The 21,730-nt window shown below is 40.6% G+C and overlaps 1 protein-coding gene across 5 annotated transcripts in view; it reads right to left on the bottom strand.

Annotated features, from left to right (window-relative positions):
* Nucleotides 1-5,103: 5,103 nt before the first annotated feature.
* Nucleotides 5,104-21,730, bottom strand: part of sh3glb2b (SH3-domain GRB2-like endophilin B2b) — a 32,445-nt gene continuing 15,818 nt past the window's right edge. Inside the window, exons 6-12 of one of the 5 annotated variants that reach the window (XM_079871385.1) lie at nucleotides 20,168-20,230; nucleotides 18,380-18,403; nucleotides 17,379-17,468; nucleotides 15,614-15,714; nucleotides 15,371-15,385; nucleotides 14,900-15,146; nucleotides 5,104-6,765 (exon numbers count right to left, since the gene is read on the bottom strand). In XM_079871385.1, the coding sequence (XP_079727511.1) occupies nucleotides 6,658-6,765; nucleotides 14,900-15,146; nucleotides 15,371-15,385; nucleotides 15,614-15,714; nucleotides 17,379-17,468; nucleotides 18,380-18,403; nucleotides 20,168-20,230 (648 nt within the window). In that variant the 3' untranslated portion in view covers nucleotides 5,104-6,657. The remainder of the gene's footprint in view (nucleotides 6,766-14,899; nucleotides 15,147-15,370; nucleotides 15,386-15,613; nucleotides 15,715-17,378; nucleotides 17,469-18,379; nucleotides 18,404-20,167; nucleotides 20,231-21,730) is intronic. The other 4 variants (XM_079871386.1, XM_079871387.1, XM_079871388.1 and 1 more) reach the window with 4 other exon arrangements.

Below are 21,730 nucleotides of genomic sequence, written 5' to 3'. Positions count from 1 at the left end.
AGACTGGTCAAGATTGGTGAAGGCTGTTGCCAGACTCAAGCGCCGTGCTAAGGAAATCAAAGGTCTCAAGCCAAAGTCCTGTAAAGCCTATGTTATACTCCAGTTTGGACGCGTACACGACAGCTGCGCACAGCTCGGAAGCGGACTACTTGTATTTATACTTTCTGCTGAGGTCCGCTCAGTGAATGCGTTCAACGCATGCGCAGTCGGGTCGCATCGGTCGGGACAGTATAATCGATAATATTTTTTATATTTATAGTTTATATTTGCATTTATGTCAAAACCTAGACACTTTCAAACATCAAAATGACATTATGTATTCATGTAAAAATTACATATAAACATCTTTTCCTATTCTATTTTGCCTGGAAACGCTTCCAACAGGCTTGCGTGAAAAATAGGCATTGGTTTTATTTCTAGCATGCACGCGTTTTCCGTTTTTTTCAAATTTGGCGTCCATGTTATTTCCATCTCTTTCGCGGTTTTAACCTAATGAACGCGCACCCTTTTGACCGCGCGGTCACAAAAAATGGGAGGCACGCGGCTGTCCGCAAGGAGCCTCCGCGCACACCCCCGATGACGATTTTTACGTCACGCGGACCCTCGCGCCCTCGCGGTCGCGGAAAGTATAACAGAGGCTTGAGGCCTCGAGCTTGGAGGAAAGGAAAGAGGGGGAGCTGACCATAATTCAGATGGTGCAGGAAGCAACTTTCTTATTCAACACCTTAGACATCATAAGGAGACAAAGGTCAAAGACAAAGCCAACCAGCTGCACAAACTATGTCCGTTCCTGGATGATCAAGGTGTAATCAGAGTAGGAGGCCACTTAGCTCATGCTGCCCTACATCCACATGTGAGGCATCCAGCAGTCCTTCCTAGAGACAGTCATGTTTCTGCATTGCTCGTCAAGCACTATCATGAGAGAGTGTACCATCAAGGTCGAGGAATGACTATAAATGAACTCCGTTCCAATGGCATATTGATCCTGGGTTGCAGCAAGATTGTTACATCCTATATTCACAAGTGCACAAGTTGCAGAAAGTTCCGAAGATGCACAGAGCAACAAAGGATGGCAGACCTTCCAGAAGAGCGGATGGAAACAACTGCTCCATTCAGTTACTGTGGAATGGACTGCTTCGGACCGTTTCACATTAAGGAAGGAAGAAAGGAGCTAAAGCGTTATGGGCTGTTGCTCACCTGCATGTGTTCCAGAGGAGTTCACATTGAAGCACTTGATGACTTGACCTCAGATGCCTTTATCAATGCTCTGCGTTCATTCATCGCCATTCGTGGATCAGTAAGGCAGATAAGGTGTGATCAAGGGACAAACTTTGTCGGAGCAAGGCATGAGTTCATTGAAGCATTGAAACAGATGGATCAAGAGAAGCTCAATGATTTGGGCTGCGAGTTCATCATGAACACCTCGGCCTCAAGTCAAATGTGTGGGGTCTGGGAAAGACAAATCCGCACTATCAGAAGTGTCCTGGCATCCATTCTACAACAGTCGTCCAGACAACTTGACTCCTCTTCCCTACGAACATTTCTATATGAGGCCATGGCTGTTGTGAATAGCAGACCTCTAACCACTGATCATCTGAACGATTCTACCAGTCCAGAGCCCTTGACACCAAACCACATCTTGACCATGAAATCCACAATCATTCTCCCTCCTCCTGGAAAGTCTGTCAAGGAGGATCTCTACCTCCGCAAAAGGTGTGCACAGAGATGATTGATGACGTCAGCGCTGATGATGATTGACAGATTATCGGACCAATCACGGGTACCTAAGAAGTGAAAGTAGACAAGAGAAGCGGGGAGAGAAACAAAAACAAAACACACGCAACACAGGGACGTAACAATGGCGAACAACTTTTGGGTACGATGGAAAAAGGAGTACCTCTTAAATCTCCAACACAGACAGAAGTGGACCAAAGATCGCAGAAATGCAAAGGATGCTGCTACACCACGAAACCAATGGAAGCTAGCAAGAGTCATCGAGGTGTATCCTGGAAGCGATGAAAGAGTGAGGAGACTCAAGTTACTCATCAGTGACTCCTCCCTGGATGGAAGAGGAAAGCGTACATCCAAACCTGTTTACCTGGAGAGACCCATTCAGAAAACAGTTACATTGATAGAAGCAGACTGATGGTTCTATCATACACGCAAACACAGTTTATTAGTTGTTTATTAGGATAGAGTTCAATTTAATTTATTCATGCAATATGTTTGTCTCCAAGTTTAAGAAATCACTTGTGATTTGGTGGGACTGTAACTGCCTCTGTCGCCAGTTTATTTCTGTATTAGCACTTTTATTATTTTGTTTCTTCTGAATTGTATGTTTACTGCAAGACGGAACTAATTATTGGTTCCGCCCGAGGTTTTCGGCCGGGCGCTTTTTAGCGACGCGCAGAGAAAGAACTTTATGGCGAAAGAGACTGACCCTGTCCCAAATGGCGCACTTCATGTGGACTTTTGGTCTCGTGGACTTAAATTGCGCATGCTCGCCGAGTCTACGAGTCCGTAGGCCGTCCCATTCAGCATTTTAACGCTCTGAAGTGTGCTCAGCAGCGCCCCCTTTGTACCCTTGAAGCTGTCTTCCGCGAAGCCCGCATAGATGCAGGCTCCACACACTTTAACTACCCAGGAATCCTTGCGAGAGGCCAATCAGACAACGGATGGGAGGAGATTTTGCTCACGGATAATTGTTGACATGGCTGAGAAGAAAATATTACGGTTTTTATGACCTAGATGCACATTTTATCAGTTGTTACCTACAGTTTATACAAACATTATGGTCATCGACTAGTGGTTGATGTCTCAAACATAATAATAGTGCATTGAATAATACGATCACATTATGATTCATTAAATAAATAGAACCGAATGTCAGGGCTTTACTGAGTCATATGTAAAAATAGTATGAATATTGAAACCTGTAAATTCATCTGAAACTCATGCACATTTTCATTATGTGTTAAAATTGTAATCTTAGTTCAAATGGAACATTATGTATTATTATGTAAAACTGTATACATCATTTAAATAAGCATGATGTATCTATTGTCTAATGCCCAGGTGGCATACACAATATCAAAATATAGAACTGTAAAATTAGGCTGTAGTTGACATGGAGATAAGACGTCGGAACGCAAAAATGTGATTTCTCCTGTCCAACAACAACCAGACCGTTATTTCCGGCTTGACGATCAAGTCTGTCCCAAAAATACCTCTCAATGCACCCTCGTGGACTCACACCAAGGGCCCTATAGGTCTGCACTACATGACGTCACCAAAGTGTGGACTCTGAGGAAGTCCACAAGTGTGCCATTTGGGACAGGGCCACAGATTTTTCCTGAAGGATTACAAATTTAAGAATCTATTTCAGATATGCTTCCTTACATAACATCACGGTGAAGAATACTAATTTTAGCATTTGAGGTTTTAATTTAGATTCCAATATAAACTGAGAAAGTTTAGCAGCGGTTATGATGATTATATCGAGAGATTCCTGCCAGTCCTGTTCTCTAAATGAGTCAATTGCTGGGACTCTCACCCTCACCCTTTGTCTTTATGCATTTCCTGACCATTAAGCTCAATGTACAGCTGTGCTTTTGTCTCTGTGATCATGTGAAGGTATGGGTGATACTGTCAGGCTGATTGGATCATTTGAATGATAGTGTTATGCTGATTGGGTCTGTTTCTATTGAGCAAGCCAGATAACCTGCCAAACTGGTTTTCACTTGATAGAATCAAATCATCCCTATGCTTTGTCTTGATTTGTCTCCACCTCCAAAAGTCCCTCCTCCTAAAATGCCTATAAGATACCATGTAAAGTTAAGTTAGTTAGATTGTTGGATGACTGCAGCCACGCTCAGCGAAGTCCTCAATAAAGAATAACTTCTGCTTGAATGATATCCCAACATCTCCTGGTTTTGCTTTGATGAAGGAATAAAAAGTTCCCTACATTCCGCTGTTGTCGTGTTTAAGTGCATAAGTTTAACGTTACAAGAAAATAGGCAGAAGAAGATACGGGAGATTTAAAAGGATGTTTAGCACCTCTTTGTGATAAGCAGCAATGAGGTTTGGTGACCGTTTATTTTGCTGTGAGGGTGTTTGTGTTTACATATGTTTTCATGTGTAATTTTTTTGATGTATAACATATAAAGTGTCTAGCTGTATATGGGCTTGATTATGACACAATATGTGTGAGACATGCATATAGCATTATTTTGTTAATTTATTTTTTCTTTCTTCAAACCAGTTCTCATGGGTTGACCATATTAAAGCCCTGTATTCTAACCAAGACCTCTTGCCTCATGCCTATCACTGGAGGAGTTACACATTGGCTTCCTGTAAAGTTCAGAATTGATTTTAAAATTGCTTTTTTTGTGTACAAGGCTTTATCTGGCGTTGCACCTAAATACATTTGTGACCTTCTGATTCCGTACTCTCCCCAAAGAACACTTAGATCTGGTAATCGGCTTCTCTTAACCGTCCCATGTTTTCCCTGTAAAACTAAGGGTACTCGAGCCTTCTCTTCTGCAGCACCTAAACTTTGGAACAGTCTGCCCTTAAATGTGAGGTCTGCTCCTTCATTAGCCAGTTTTAAATCAGCTCTTAAATCTTATTGGTTCTCTCTGGCTTTTGATTAGATTAGATTAGTTAAAGGTACTTTTTATTGTAGGCCTATTTTGTTTAATGTGTTTATATTTTGTATGCTGCATGGTTTCGTTTTATGCTCTCTTTTTATGTGCTTAATGATTTATTGTACACCACTTTGGTGCAACTCTGTTGCTTTTAAATGTGCTATAGAAATAAATTTTGACTTGACTTGACGCAGTCGGCTAAGGCTGCGTTGGCCGCTCACTTCAAAGGATGCAGCCCCTGAATTTGGACACAATGAATTGTAAGTGTGTTCAGTTTAGTCTTAGAATGTTTCAGCTAATCGTTAAGTGTGTCCCCGGCATTAGAGATAGATTGAAAACCGTGGACCACAACACAATCCCAAGGAAACAACATTTACATCAACATTGGCTGCAGGAACAGACGCATAAATTCAATTGTATATTGTGTATAACTACAAAAACATCCTTACAACTTCTTGGTGTTTACTGTTTACTGACAACTAACACGCTTCACCTCATACAAAGCATCAACAGCAATAATACAGCACAATACTCAATACTCAGCACTGTGAAGTGTGAACTATAACAAATATCAATCATAGTATAAATGTAACTGATCTTTTCAGCACAACAACCTTTGTTGTTTAACAGTTGGTGCAAGTTCCTTTTTTAATTGACTTCTAAGTAGCAGACAAGAAATCATCTGATTGTGAATTCATAGTTTTCAACAACCAAACTTTTAAAACCTTTGCAGCATTAGACACTTTAAATTACATTTTAAAATATATTAAAACAGGAAAGTTATTTAAAATTTTCATAAATTTTGTGTTTTTGTGTTTTTAATCAAATAAATGCAGCCTAGGTGAGCAGAAGAGAACATTCAAAATCTTACCGATCCAAAACTTTTGACTGGTAGTGTATGCTAAAATCATGTTGAGTTTTATAGAAAAAATTCCAGGAATTTTGGAATCTTCTCTACACAAGACTTATCTTGACTGAGGTGAGTCAAGTTTGTTTTGAAAAAACAATCTTTCCCAATCACTGCATTTTGTTTCCAAGCTGCCACACCAACTTGTCAGTGCAGTAGTGATGTAAATTTACAAGCATGATGAAGGCTCACATTGCAAGATCTGTATTTTTGGCAAACACTAACAGAGTGAGAATTAAAAACCAGACATTTTTTAATAGCATCTGACCACTAAGTATTGGACATGACCACCCCCATTAGACGACAACATCTAGATCAAGACCCAGTAAAACTCTCTTTATTAGATATTCAAATTGTATCCATTCAATATGCATTGCTTTTTGGAACAAGCACAGAACACCAAGACAAAGGTGGGAAGGTGCTGACTGAGCAGATGTGAATGTGAATGTGAACAAGTACTAATGAGGGTAAATAAATTCAAAATTTCGAATATGAACAGATCACAGTAAACCACATACTGTACATCATAACCACACCTAATACCTTTACAATCTTGTCAATCATTGACAAAACACAAAAATGCCTCTTTCGGAATCAAACACGCTGATATCAAACCAAGACCACCATATAAGCTTGATGAGTGAGACGACATGCAAAGAAGCAAAGTCTAGATGTTTAGTGTCTTCAGAACATGATCACACACACACACACACACACACACACACACACACACACACACACACACACACACACACTTCCATCCAGCTCAAACACAAAGCTTTTCGGTTTGTTTTCTTCACTTTGAGGGGAAGAAAGATTCATAGAAATCTAGCAGTCACAAATAAAATCAGTTATTTTAAGAAATGCCTTATTCAGGATTGTGTTCAAATGAAACAACATAGACACAGAACTAGGGCCTAAAAAATAATAATACATATTTATGCACAGTAACATCAGAACAAGACAGACCTAGATGTAAATCTAGGTATTACAAAAAAAAAACTAAATAGTACGAAACCAGGTAAATTCAGTGTTCAGGAGTGCTTGAGTATTTGTTCATGCATAATTGAGTGTGACTTTGCATTTGTGGAGAAGATGAGGTGTCTAGCTTAGGAGCTCCAAGTATGTGACAGGCACTTTGCCTTTCTGGTTGCCTCGCTCTCCAATAAGCCAGTCCGGGTCCATTCCGGGTACTGTGTACACCGTAATCAGCTACAGAAGAACAGAAAGAAACAGAGAGAAAGAAAAATCAAGAAGACACTTTGCTGACGGCTGACTGTGTTGCAATGGCCACAGTCCTCCCATTCAGACATGTGTTAACAAATAACATTTGCAAAAACCCCTTTGACGTCTTTTGAGGATTGAGTTTCATAGTCGTACATGTCAGGTTCAGATAAATCAGTGAGGCTGAATCATATGAAACTGTCTGGCAGCCTTTCATGAGGGAGCAATAGAGTTTGAAAATTCCTGACAGGGTTCAAAATTACAACCTTTACACTGTAAAAAAGAAAAGAAAAAGAAATCTGAGAAATTTTCAGTAAAGAGGTTGCCAGAACTTCACCGTAAAAAATACCAACCTACTAAAAGTACTAAAATGCATTTTACCTTTATAATAGAACCATTAAAAAGCACTGTTTTTTTCACTGTAAATTATGAGATGGCTGATAGTTTTTCACTTCCAAAAACTGTAAAATTAAACCATACGAGAAATATATCAATATAGCCCTGGTAATTTCTAGGCTTGATTACTGCAATTCTCTTTTGGCTGGACCTCCATCATGTGCAATCAAACCTCTACAAATGATTCAGAATACTGCAGCACGTCTTGTCTTCAACGATCCCAAAAGTGCCCACGTTACACCTCTCTTTATCTCTCTTGCACTTGCTGCTCGCATCAAGTTCAAGGCATTGACACAAGCTTACAGATCTACCACAGGCTCAGCACCCTCCTACTTCCATTCGTTCTTACTAGTCTACATCCTTACCAGAAGCCAACGATCGGTAAATGAGCAACAGCTCGTGGTACCATCGCAGAGAGGCACAAAATCACTCTCCAGAACATTTTTGTTCACTGTTTCTTGCTGGTGGAATGATCTCCCCACCTTCATCTGGAATGCAGAATCCTTGACAACATTCAAAAGACAGCTGAAAACTCATCTCTTTTGTGAGCACTTAACCTCATCATAAAAAAACCCCTATGCTTTCACTTTCTTTTAATCCCTCCCTATTCTAGCTTATGCTACTCTCACTCTTCGATCACTATTCTCACTCCATGATCACTCTTCAAGACATTCAACTCTCTCCTCTGTCCACCTTCACCACCACCCGCCTCCTCTTTAACTGCTGACGATTTTGCTAACTTCCTCACCAACAAAACAACAACAAAACAACAACTATCAGCAGTCAGTTCTCAGCTCCACACACACAGGAACCCAGACCGACCCCTTCCACAGCCAATAACCCTCTCTCCTCCTCCTCTCCGCTAACCGAGGAAGAAGTATCTAAACTTCTCCTCTCCAGTCATCCTACCACCTGCCCTCTAGACCCCATCCCCTCACACCTTCTACAAGCCATCTCTCCCACACTTCTACCAGCACTCACACACATCAACAACTCATTCCTCAATACTGGCACTTTCCCTACTGCATTCAAGCAGACTCGGGTAACTCCACTGCTTAAAAAAACAACATTAAACACATCAGTTGCAAAGAATTACAGACCTATCTCTCTCCTACAATTCATTGCGAAAACACTTAAAAGAGCTGTTTTCACCCAAGTAACATCCTTCTTGTCTCTGAACAACCAGCTGGATGTCAACCAATCCGGCTTCAAGAAAGGGCATTCAACTGAGACTGCATTACTGTCAGTCACAGAAGCCCTAAAGATCGCAAAAGCTGCTTCCAAATCCTCAGTTCTCATTCTCCTGGATCTGTCTGCTGCCTTCGACACTGTGAATCATCAGATCCTTATGTCCACCCTCTCATCACTGGGCATCACAGGAACTTCCCTCCACTGGTTTGAGTCCTATCTCACAGGTAGGTCCTCCAGGGTCGCATGGAGAGGCGAGGTATCCAGAGCACATCAACTGACCACAGGGGTTCCTCAGGGTTCAGTTTTTGGACCCTTGCTCTTCTCCATCTACACCACATCACTGGGACACATCATACAGGCACATGGTTTCTCCTACCACTGCTATGCTGATGACACACAGCTCTTCCTCTCATTTCAACCAGATGATCCCACAGTAGCTGCACGGATCTCAAGCTGTCTGGAGGACATCTCGACATGGATGAAGGAACTAGTGTTGTCACGATACTATAATTTCTAACTTCGATACGATACCTTGAAAAATATCGATATTCGATACCATTTTCGATACCACGGAGAAAAAAACTGCCACAATATTAAGTTTTTTATTTTTTATTTAAAGCTAAATATAACAAGTCTAGAACATGACAGTGAGGTATATTTTACATGAACAAAAATGTTCTGAGGTAGTGCACTTGTTCAAAAGCATAAATGCTGGTTAATACATTAACGTTATTTGATTAACATATTTAAACACAAACGTGCGTGCATCACACGCGAAAACAATGCTCACTGGATCGACATGAAGTCAAGTCACCTTTATTTATATAGTGCTTTTAACAATACAGATTGTGTCAAAGCACTTAACAGTATAAAATTGGAGGATAGAGTCATTAATGTATAATAATATTAAACATTCACTTTTCAGTTAAAGGCATTTCATTATTGAATTCAGAGATGTCATTGTCTAGCTCAGTTTAGTTTAATGGTTCGAAAACGCGAGGTGCACCGCACTTACCATCACACTTACCATTATGTTGCTAGGCAACCACTGAAACAGCTGTCCTGTCAGTCAAGTAAACATCAAATCTGCCTTTTATTAACTTTATTTACTTTCTGTTAACATTGATGTAGTTACGGTTCGTGAAGTCGTTAAGCTCCTGGTAACCCACGAGAGCACCACAAGTTTATCCTCATCATCGCACTCTCCGGGCGTTCAAGCAACTAGCTTTCATCACTAAAACGGAAGGCCTGCGAGGCACAGCAGGCGCATAAACAGCGCGCAGAACGCTCGCTGGAAACCAATTGAAAATAGGCGCCTCTCTCTGCAAAAAAAAAAGAAAAAAAAGTTTGATCGGCCCCATTCACTTCACTTTTGCTATTTAACCAGAGCGAATGAGACGAGTGCACGTGTGGTGTTTGTCAACGCGCCTTTGGGGAGAAGTGAAAGTGACAGCTCGGCTGGTATCGATACTTCGGGAAATTAGTATTGGTACCGTTCAGATATTTCAGTATCGATATTTATCGAAATATCGATATTTTTGACAACACTAGAAGGAACATCACCTGCAGATCAACCTGGCAAAGACTGAGCTTCTCGTCCTCCCTGCCAGTCCGACTCTACAACACGACTTCACTATCCAGCTAGATTCATCATCAATCACCCCATCAACGTCGGTCAGAAATCTTGGAGTAACATTTGATGACCAGCTGACCTTCACAGATCACATTTCAAAGACAGCTCGATCATGCAGGTTTGCACTGCACAACATCAGGAAGATCAGGCCTTTCCTAACTGAGCATACAACACAACTTCTCGTCCAGGCCCTGGTCATCTCTAGGCTTGACTACTGCAATGCTCTTCTGGCTGGACTTCCATCATGTGCAACTAAACCTATACAGATGATTCAGAATGCTGCAGCTCGTCTTGTCTTCAACGAGCCCAAAAGGGCCCACGTCACTCCTCTGTTCATCTCTCTGCACTGGCTACCTCTCGCTGCTCGCATCAAGTTCAAGGCATTGACGCTTGCTTACAGATCTATCACAGGCTCAGCTCCCTCCAACTTTCGCTCACTCCTACAAGTCTACATCCCTACCAGAATCCTACGATCGGTCAACGAGCGACGTCTCGTGGTTCCATCACTGAAAGCCACAAAATCACTTTCCAGAACATTCTCATTCACAGTTCCATGCTGGTGGAATGATCTCCCCACCCTCATTCGGAATGCAGAATCCCTGACAACATTCAAAAGACAGCTGAAAACCCATCTCTTCCGTGAACACTTAACCTCATAAAAAAAAAAAAAAAAAAAAATTCTTTCCTTTTCCTTTAAATCCTCGCTTATCGGGCTTATGCTACTCTGAACAATGCCTGAACTTCGTATTTTGAGCACTTCTTGCGTTGTTTTTTTGCCTTTTCACGATGACTCGCTTAATTTGTAAGTCGCTTTGGACAAAAGCATCTGCTAAATGACTAAATGTAAATGTACTCTAAGCAATGTCTAAAACTTGAACAATATCTCTTCACGATGAATCGCTCACTGTATTCCTCATTTGTAAGTTGCTTTGGATAAAAGTGTCTGCAAAATGAATAAATGTATATATCACTGTCTAGAGTTACTCAGTTACTCACGTAACCTAAGTTCCCTGAGATAACGGGAACAAGCATCGTGTCAGTTGCTGACGCTATGCACTCGCATAGACAAATTGCATTTCAGCCAACCAAAATGGGCGGTGCCACCTGCCTATATAAGTCAATCGCTGAATGCACCAAGCATCGACTCAGGTGCACGTGCAAGGAGCACGGCCAGCTACGCAATGCTCGTTCCCGTTATCTCAGGGAACCGAGGTTACGTGAGTAACCGAGACATTCCCTTTCGATACAGTTCACTCGCACTGCATCAGTTGATGACGCTAAGGGGAACACAATCCAATTGCGCAGTGCTACAAATGCAGATTGGAAGTCCATCCAGCGAGCCCAGTCCTTCAAGGTCAAGGGCCCTTAAATGGCTATTCATGGGCCAACACTAGAGTGGAAAATACTAGGCTCAAACCACCCCCTTAATGTGGCCTCCGAAGCACACAAAAAGCTGCTCTGATTACTGGAAATGGCCAGACCGGGCAGAGTAATTATCAAGACTGCTCATCCTCGGAAATGGGGATAGCAGAGAGAGTAATGACCTGTGCTCTGAACGGTGTGGAGAGCACCTTAGGTACATCATCCAGGAGGATGCTGCACATTGGTGGTGGTTGAGGAGATTCCCCCTTCCATGTAAAGCGCTTTGAGTACCTAGAAAAGCGCTTTATAAATGTAACAAATTATTATTATTATTATTATTATTATTATAACCATGCCTAGGCTTGAGGACAACCTTGCAGGACAACCAAGTATTTCATATACTATCTGAATATGAAAGTATGCATCTTTCAGATGCACTGATAAAAACCAATCCCCTGGGCAAACTTGCGAGAAGATTTGTTTCAGGATTAGCATCCTGAATGACCATCTTATCAGGGCGCGATACAGATGCCTCCGATCGAGGATGGGCCTAAGGCCACCATCCTTCGGTGGAACGAAGAAGTAGTGGCTGTAAAACCCTGACTAGCTGAGTGCGGCCAGAACTATTTCTGAAGAATACAATCATTGTTACTTCGAATCAAAGTTTGGAACACGCCCCCGAAAGGGTTGAGGGTGGGATCTATGAGCGAATTGGAGCGAGTAACCTTGTTTGATTGTTTCCAAGACCCACTCTGACACACCCAGAATGGCTTCCAAAGTCTGGCTTTGGGTGATGAGAGACTTGAGTGCCATGGGCTGCAGGTCACTGCACTGGAGCAGGGGATCGACGCTCGTGCTGCTGCAAGAGCGAGTGAAGAGAAGGGTTCTTTTGTGAGGGTGTTTGTTTTTATTTTTGGGTACGCTATACAATCGAATAACTGCTCGTGTGCGCAAACATTTAGCGGGGAAACCCAGCACTGGCAACAAACACAGCGCTCTGCTTTGGGTTGAGGCTGAGCAGGCTTCAACGCTGCCTTGCCAGGCTGTTGAGTCTAGCAGCAGCCAAGCTGGACCGCTTGGCAAAAAGTAGCACATACATGTAGCTTGCGACAACTTCTGGGACACAGTGAAGCATTCGGAGAAGCCATCCACCGTGGAGCCAAACATGCTCATGGGAGAAACTAGGGAGTCGAGGAAAGCTGTTTTGTCTGTGTCCTTGATCTGTTAAATTCAACCAGAAATGGCATTGGAGAACCACCAAACTGGCCTACATAGGGCTGATTGCAAGGGCCGTTGTCTTGGTAGCGTGCAAGGCGAGGTCGGTTGCCCTGCACAGCTCGGCCGAGCTTGGCCTGGAACACTTGAAGGACCGCTATCATGTGGAGAGTGGATCCAGCTTGACCAGCCATGGAGTAGGCTCAGGTCGTTAAAGCAGATGTGGTCTTGCATGGCTTAGAGGGATGAACAGCCTTGGCTTTCCATCCCAGGGCAGTGGGCAGGCAGAAATGCACAGCAACGGCCTCAAATGGGTCCAAGCTGAAGAGTGGACAGGGGCCGAGTCTGGGGCACATCGCAACTTAGTAAGTTTGTCATGAAATTCTGGAGAGAATGGGTCAGGTCTCTGGTGGGGGGCTTGCTGGCGGAACCACTAGTTGATGCGGCTGCGGGCAGGCTCTTCTGGGGGATGACCACTCCAAGTCGAGCTCTTTATCAGCCTTGGTCAGGACACGGATGCGTTTGGCGTCCAGACCAGGGCTGACATCAGCTGGCTCCTCAGGCCGCAGGGAGAGGAGTCCTCCATGGAGTTCGACCACTCATCCGCATCAGATACTCCCAATGACATAGTGTCACTGGCAAATTCCTTCTTGGAACCCTGAAAAAGAGACCAAACCACACACACTAAACAAGGGCACTAGTCTTTGCAGGAGAAGAGCATCGGGGAATGGGGAGAGTGATGCATTCAGTGATGCCCTGCTGTTAACTCCTCTCAAGCTCCTGAATCAGCCTCGCCTAATAGCTGCAGGGGAGAAGTGCCGTTCTCAGCCTCGATTGCAGTCAGCACTGATAATCTGCTGCTGGGGCTCTTCTAGTCTCAGCCTCAGAAGTCATGACAACAAACTCCTTCATGGAAGAAGAACGCCATCGTGTTTACAACTGTGACAATGAGCGCTTACCAGGATCAACTAAACGCTGGATTTTCAAAAGTATGTGAAATTCGCGGCTCCATTGTTGCAGTAAACTGCCACAACTTTCTTGAATTAATAATTTAGAGATGCACACCGGTCTGTTATTGCAGGGACATTTTCAAGCCCCTAAACATGTCGCAGAACAAAACGAACTGTGATTGGTTACGTTACATGTCAGTCAAATGACCTCTTGGGCAGTCCTTGACCAATGAAAACTGCGATAGAGTCCAGACCTTCTATCTTCAAAAGGTCTGACTACCCGAGACTAGGGCTCTTCCACAGCGAGCAGGAAGGTTTCTTCTGAGTCAGCGAGATGATCTTTGCGCTGAAGGAGAAAGATTCTGATGATATGGAATTCAGCGCCGTATTTATATAGGCAGGCGGCGCCACCTGTTTGCCATTTGTCTGTGCAAGTGCACAGACGTGGTTCAATCAGGCTTAGAGTGAACCGTATCAAAAGGGAACTTACTGTTAACCAATTAACAGGTGTTTACCGTAGCATTTTTCATTAAATTATGCTAAGTTTGAAATCATTTTTTACCAGCCCAATTCTTTAAACACAAGGCAATGTCACAGGGACTGTAAACAAACTCACTTTTAAATTGACCACAGTAGGCAAGAAAAAAAAAAGAAATACCACAAAGTAACAATGTAGAGAGCTAAAAAAGAAAGTAATTTTTTAAAAAACAATAGTAGGGTTAGAAAATAAAATACATTTGTATAATTTATTTTATAATAATTCAATTATAAACAATTATAATACAATCTATATAATTATTTATATTATGTATAATTATTTATTAATATTTAAATTGATTCAAAATTAAATGGCTACGCAGATTCCATTAAAACAAATTCTCACTACATTATATACTAAACTTACCAAAAATATGATACTGATATGTGACCCTGGACCACAAAACCAGTCACATGGGTACATTTTTTGCTTTCCATTGATGTATGATTTGTTAGGATAGGACAATATTTGGCCGAGATACAACTATTTGAAAATCTGGAATCTGAGGGTGCAAAAAAAAAATCAAAACATTTAGAAAATCGCCTTAAAAGTTGTCCATTTATGTTCGCGATTGTGCTGCATTCACTTACAAAAATAAATGTTTTATATATTTATGGTAGGAAATTTACCAAATATCTTCATGGAACATGATCTTTACTTAATATCCTAATGATTTTTGGCATAAAAGAAAAATCGTACAATGACCCCTACAATGTATTGTTGGCTATTGCCACAAATATACCTGTGCTACTTGTGACTGGTTTTGTGATCCAGGGTCACATATAATGAATGTTAATGACTGTTAAGGAGGGAAAACCGATTTCGATCATGCCCTACCTCATCAGAGAGAAGGGAAAGTTCACTTGTATCTGCAGCATCATAGTCATACAGCACTTTGGCCTTGCGAGTGCCAGTGGCGGGAGGCTTCACCTCCTCAATCTTCAGGGTGCTGGACTCAAGGGCATTGGAGGGGTTTGTGGGACGACTAGGTGAAGAAGCCCCAGGTAGAGTTGCAGTGGAAAGGGGAGAAGGGCCTGTCGACACCCCTGATGTGGAGGCATTCACAGCAAAGGCATTAGGAAACCTGGAAGCACAGATTAAAAATCAGACAGATTTCATTTAGGCTCTTATTCACATATAAACACATATACATAGAGTGCATCACATATGGTAAATACAGATTTTAAAAAAGATTAACAACAGTCTTATGGGTTTGGAATGACATGAGGGTAAATGATGACAGAATTTTCATTTTTGAATGAACTATCCCTTCTCCTTTTTCAGCATGATGAAATAAAAATTACTCACGTATCTCCGTTTGCACTGAGAACAGAGAAAAGAAAAAGCAGAAAAAAAACAGCTGATTTCAAGAAGTCTTGTGATTTTCTTTACTAGAAACCAGTTGCTAAAAAGGGAATGTGTGGGATAAACCCTGTGTTACCAATACTTGGTTTTGTCACATCTATCCATATCAAGAATAGACTAATGTGAACTAAAGTAAACTACCAAACTGTTTGTTTGCAGTTTGCAGTGATTAACTGAAGTTCTCACCAGCTCAGCTCTTTCTGAAGGTCCTGCATGTGCTTGTGACACTGTATGTAATAAGCAGCCTGTGCCTCCACGAATTCATGCAGACAACGCAAGTGGTTCACCTGCAATAGAAAAAATGTCACTTTTAATTTAATGCATCCTTGCTGATTAAAAGTATTAATTAAAGACCCCAAACTTTTAAATGTTATTGTAAACTACTGTTAAGTTTTGGCGACTTGTCCATTAAAACTTCAAAATGTGGTTAGATCTTCTCTTCAGGAGATTTTTTGAGAGGTCTGTAAAGAAGCAGAGCCTTAAAAATGTTTGGTGATCCAAGCCATTTTCTTTATAAGGAATATGAGCTGATGCCCTCGGGTAGGAGATACAGGGTACCATCCTGTTGAAAAGGTATATATTCTCTCTAATTCCAACATCACTTAAATTATTGAACAATAGGTAATTATTGGTGTGTGGGTGAGGGTAGATGTGCAATTAGTGTTGCTTTCGTCAACGAAAATTATGACGAAATATTGTCGTCAACGAACCTTTTTCACCTGACGAAAACGAGACGAGACGCAACGTAAATGCTGGTCATGTGACGATGACTAAAATAAATGTATAATGCAATATCGTTGACGAATAAAAACGAGACTAAATGTGGTTTAACAAAATAAAAACTATGCTAAAATGTCTCTTCATTTTCGTTGACCAAAACGAGACGAGACGAAATGTTATAACGTCACGACGAATGAGAGAGTTGTGCGTGAACCCGTTTATATACTGTCTATGGCGTGAACCCATAGCTTTGTCGGCTTTAAATTCTGGTTTGCGATCTGGTCACCCGATTATCAGCAAATTTAACTATATTATTCCATTAGTTATTCCATTAAAATGTCTCATTGATATATTTGACACATTCATAATCATTACTTTTGCCGGTTCTTTTGACAGCTGTTATGTGTGTTATTGGCAGCATCACCCTCTGGTTACATGAACGCGTCACCACCGCATCAGCACAGAAAACATGGAGTTTATTTTAAAGAATAATCGCACAACCTATTCGATATTCTATAATTAAATAAACTAATCGAATATTCAAAAAACGTACTCATCCCTGCATGGAATCTCTTTCTTTTCCCAAATCTTCACTCACGTCTCACCCATTTTCTAAGGGGATTATAAACGTTTCTTCATTGTTAATAAGGCCTAGGCCTATTATATTCGTATTCTTTACTGTGGTAAAGTAGAAAACGCTGTAGGACAGATAGCCTACATTTGTACTTGAATGTCAAATTCTACAGTTTGTGCTTGTTATTGACATGGTAAGGCGCGTCAAGTTTAGTTGTAAAGCGCGTTTCACACGCGCGGGTGATTTTTTGTTTCACTTTCTTTGGCAGCGCAATCTCAAGCATAGCCTAAATATCTCGCCCTTGTGGAGGATAAAATTCGCTCTTCAGACCATTTTACATCAAGTTGAAAACATGAAGATATCAGAAAAGAGATCGATGGACTCTTTCCTGCTCGTGTCCCACATCCCTCTCAAAGCGCATTGTGGTAGGCTATATCACGCGTCTTTGTGTGGAAATATAAAACGAGTTGTTATTTTTTTTAAACAACCCCCCCCCCCCCCTTGTTTTGTATTGTATGGATGAAGTGTGACTGTATGGTGGATTGTTCTGCTCTCTCAATTGCCTAACTAACTAACTAACACTGGCATTGCAATTTATTCTGTTTGCTCAATGTTTAAAATGAAAGTAATGTGAGTGTGAGAAGTGCAGATACTCACATGTGTGCTACTGATGCCCTCCAGCAGGAGGCGTGTCACCTCTGCCTGCCTGTCAAACTCAGTCTGAGCCACACGCAGCTCATGCTCTGCCTGGTGGAGCCACAAACACACACAAACAAACATAACAAGAAAAAAAAAAAATCACAGGACACATTATCCACTTACATCAACGACTCTATCTAGCCAACTTGGATTTGTTTTTTAATTGTTTCTTCCTGTCCAGACAGCTAACCTCTAGTTCAGTTTTTCTTCCTTGTTTTATAGAAAAAAAGTACTCGGCAACAATATCACTTTTGATTTCACATCATTTCATCTTTTTATGAATCTTTAAAAAATATATTATTTTTGAGCTTTTTGCCACTTTTTGAAAGAGACAGTAGAGAGAGGACAGGAAATCATAGGAAGACAGAGGGGAAACGGAATGTGCAAACCACAACAACCCACATCTCTCACATGACACGCATGGCTCAACATCTGCTCGTCATGTGCTCTAACCGCTTGCCTCTCCCTCACTTACACCATTCATGAATTGTTGGTGATTGTAATGCAATTAGGAATAACATGGCTGAATTCTGCATCTGCTGTAAGAAAAATGACTCTTTTGGGAAAAGGTAGCATAAATATAAATGTATCCACTCATAATCATAAATCATGATCATGTTGCCTTGACGGTTTTTTATTTTAATAATTTTTTTACTCTTAACATTTTTACAGAGCACATTATTATTGCTACTGCTTTATATTTCTATTTATCTTACATATCTATATATTCAGCAAAGTCTTAAATCATTATTGTTTATAAGAAAATCGAATTTTCTTCTTAAAAACTGACAGATGTATAGATTTGTGTACAGATGGAAATATATGCAGAAGACTATCATTATACACATATACAAACAATTATTACATAAATTAATATGCAGTGATTTATTGCTCCCTGAGAACTAAAGCAAACAAAGACATGTCTAAAAACAGACAATCTTCAGATGCCCAATACTCACTTTATCAACTTCCTCACTCCAGAGCTGGAACATGCAGCATAACAACGAAAGAAGAACAGTGATGACAACATAACTCAACAGCGAAAGAAGAACAGTGATGACAACGTAACTTAACAACTAACAACTATAGACCCATTGTGAAATAAATACTGACTAACATTTATAGGTTAAATTTAAGTAACATCAAAAAAGAGATAGTCTAATGTAATCAGACATTTTTTAAATAAAAGTGAAAGAATAAAAGCAAGGTATTTTTCCCCCACATTCGACTGCAAATGTTCATCGCAGGGGGTTTTCATGTTTTGACTTCTGCAATAACATGACATCAGTATGATTTCATGTGTGTGTATGTGTATGTATGTATGCACATATATATTAGTGCTGTCAATCGATTAAATCGATTACATTTGAATATTTTCTCATTGTCTCTATTAAATGTTTTTTTTTCTTAAATTTTGTCCATTAATTATAGCCATTCAACATTACAGTTTAATTAAAAGCTATTATTTTTTACATTTAGTTAGCTTTAAAAAAAACGACTTTTAAGTGAACTTAAAACAATCTTCACATAAACCCATTGTAATAAATGACACATTTAGCTGTGCCTTTAATAATTCAGGACTCAACACTAAGGGTTTTTTCTACTGGCCCAGGGTCGGTTCTGATTTTTACCTGCCCTGCTACAATGTACAAAAACAATGTGCCCTGCTACAATGTGGTTTTTTGACCAATACCTTGTCAAACAGTGCTTTAAGATCAGGTAGGTCTAACTGGAAAATATACAGAAATTGAATAATTTCTGTATCTGTGCAGTTAATAAACACTGCACAGTCTTCACTGCATAAATTATAATTTGAATATAAGTTTTCTTTTTTAAAGTATCTTTTTTTTTTAAACAGTTGACAGGTTAATGATTTCACACATTTAAGAATGTTTGTAAAGAGTGAGTAGCTGTGTCTAAACTTTTGAGGTGTAATGTATATATATATATATGTATATATATATATATATATATATATATATATATATATATATATATATATATATATATATAAAAAGGACACACAAACTACAACCCACTATTATGTATTACTAGGGCTAATCAACTGAATACACATGTATTGCATCTCCTGTTGCCAAAACATTAATCAGTCAAACGGGGAAAGGCACACAGAGACACAACACTGTAAGACGGGAGACGTAAATAAGACAATGTTACTGGGGTAAACGCACAACACTGACAGAGAAAAAAGCAGAACTAGTTTTTAAACAATGGGTTAACATCTTTGACAAGTCTTGAAAGGAGATGCTACCATCACTGAGCTGTGCTGACGAGGCACACACAATAACTATTGCATGTCTCGAAGTACACTACTCTAAGAGGGGTTTAACTTAAGGCTTCACTTCTGATTCAAGTTCATACAACCTTTTCTCTGTCACTCAGATATGAATCACCAACTTCACTATCCCACTGCGTGGAATGAAAAAGTAAGAGATGATGGGACGATGGAAAGCTCAAAGCTGTTAGGTGTAATCAAGGAGACTTATTTATTCATTCATTTATTGCTTTAGCTAATGCTTTTAATCCAAAACAACAGTACAGTGTTATACCACCCACATTAAAGAACGGACTGTTGGAGGACATCCTGCTAATCTAAATTTAAAAGGTTCGGTGCAAATATCAGTGGGGAAATATATACAAATAAGGGTATTGTAGAAAGAGAGAGAAAGAAACAGAGAGAGTGTGGGGGGAAGACTTCTAATGCTAAGGGTCTACAGCCTTCTTACCGCAGATGCACTGGCGGACAGAACATAATTGCGTGGCCTAGTCTCCTGAAAGTCAGGCGCAGCCTACAGTTGGAGGGGGGAAAACAGAGTTTTACAGAGAATCATGCGTCCACATGAACTAACCCAGCAAACAACACTATTTTCAAATGAAAAAAAAAAAAAAAAAAAAAAACACACACACACACACATGACAAACCAGCCTATAACTCTGCCACACACAAAAACACGGAAATTAGGAGGGCAGCTGCAGATTTTTTTTGCTAAGTTGGCTAATGCCAAGATAACAGCTCTGAGTTTTCTCCAATAATGCCTGATGAGTTTGGAGAACACCTGACAAGAGATCAGAGACCATTCCTCAGATCCTTCAGATTCCCAGATCCATGTTGGTGCTTCTTCTCTTCAGTTCAGCCAAATCATTTTCTATAGGGTTCAGGTCACAGGACTGGGACGGCCATGGCAGAAGCTTCATTTCGTGCGCAGTGACACATTTTTGTGTTGACTTTTATGTTGGTTTTGGATCGATCCAACCACTGCCCATTATAAGATTTCTAGCAGAGGCCTTCAGGTTTTGATTTTTTATCTGTTGGTATTTACTAGAAATGCCATGCATCTGAACAAGATGTCCAGGACCTCTAGCAAAAAAATAGGCCCACAACATTAAAGATCCAGCAGTATAATTAACTGTGGATATGGGGTATTTTTTATCCCTGTTTGCAACAAACCTTTCTGGTGTGTTTGCAGCCAAAAAGCAACTTTTTTTGTTTGTTTCATCTGACTATAGAACAAGGTCTCTTTTGAAATGAATTGAATATGCTGAAATCAATTCTCTGCAATTCTCCATCTGTGAACCTGGGAGAGTCTTTGGCAACTCAAACTTTCCTCCTCGCCATGCATTAAGCAAGGGATAATCCACAGCTAGCTGTGCATTAAACGATTTTAAAGCACGACGTGGAGGCAAAGAACCGTCCAACACTAAGCGGAGAACCGCCCGACGCGAAGTGCATTAAAATAATTGAATGCACAGCTAGCCGTGGAATACCCTGCTTATACCATGCACATTTGCCAGCATTGACAACTTAAAGCTGTTATTGATGTTTGCAGCGCAATATTTGAGCAGAAGGCTTGTTAGATCTAGCATTCTGTCCGCTTTGAATCAGGCACACAGATAAAGTAATGCGTAAGATTACATTTATTTGAATGAATGAATTATAGCATTTATTTTAATTAATTATCGAGAGAGAGAGAGAGAGAGAGAGAGAGAGAGAGAGAGAGAGAGAGAGAGAGAGAGAGAGAGAGAGAGAGAGAGAGAGAGAGAGAGAGAGAGAGAGAGAGAGAGAGAGAGAGAGAGAGAGAGAGAGAGAGAGAGAGAGAGAGATTCGTACCTGCGTCTGTTCAGCTTCTATCTCTCTATTGATAAGTTGATAAGTTTCTGTGCTCCTGAATGTTTGTGTGTATGTGCTCAGGTGCAGCACACTGTGTGCGAGTGACGTATGTGTATGTGCGCTTCAATGAAAACAGCAAATAGAACGGTGCTAAAACTGACTTGGAACTACCTGTGCATTA

This window comes from Squalius cephalus (genome assembly GCF_949319135.1).
Source record: "Squalius cephalus genome assembly, chromosome: 5".
NCBI classification, from domain to species: domain Eukaryota; kingdom Metazoa; phylum Chordata; class Actinopteri; order Cypriniformes; family Leuciscidae; genus Squalius; species Squalius cephalus.
This window is presented reverse-complemented; position numbering and strand designations above follow the sequence as displayed.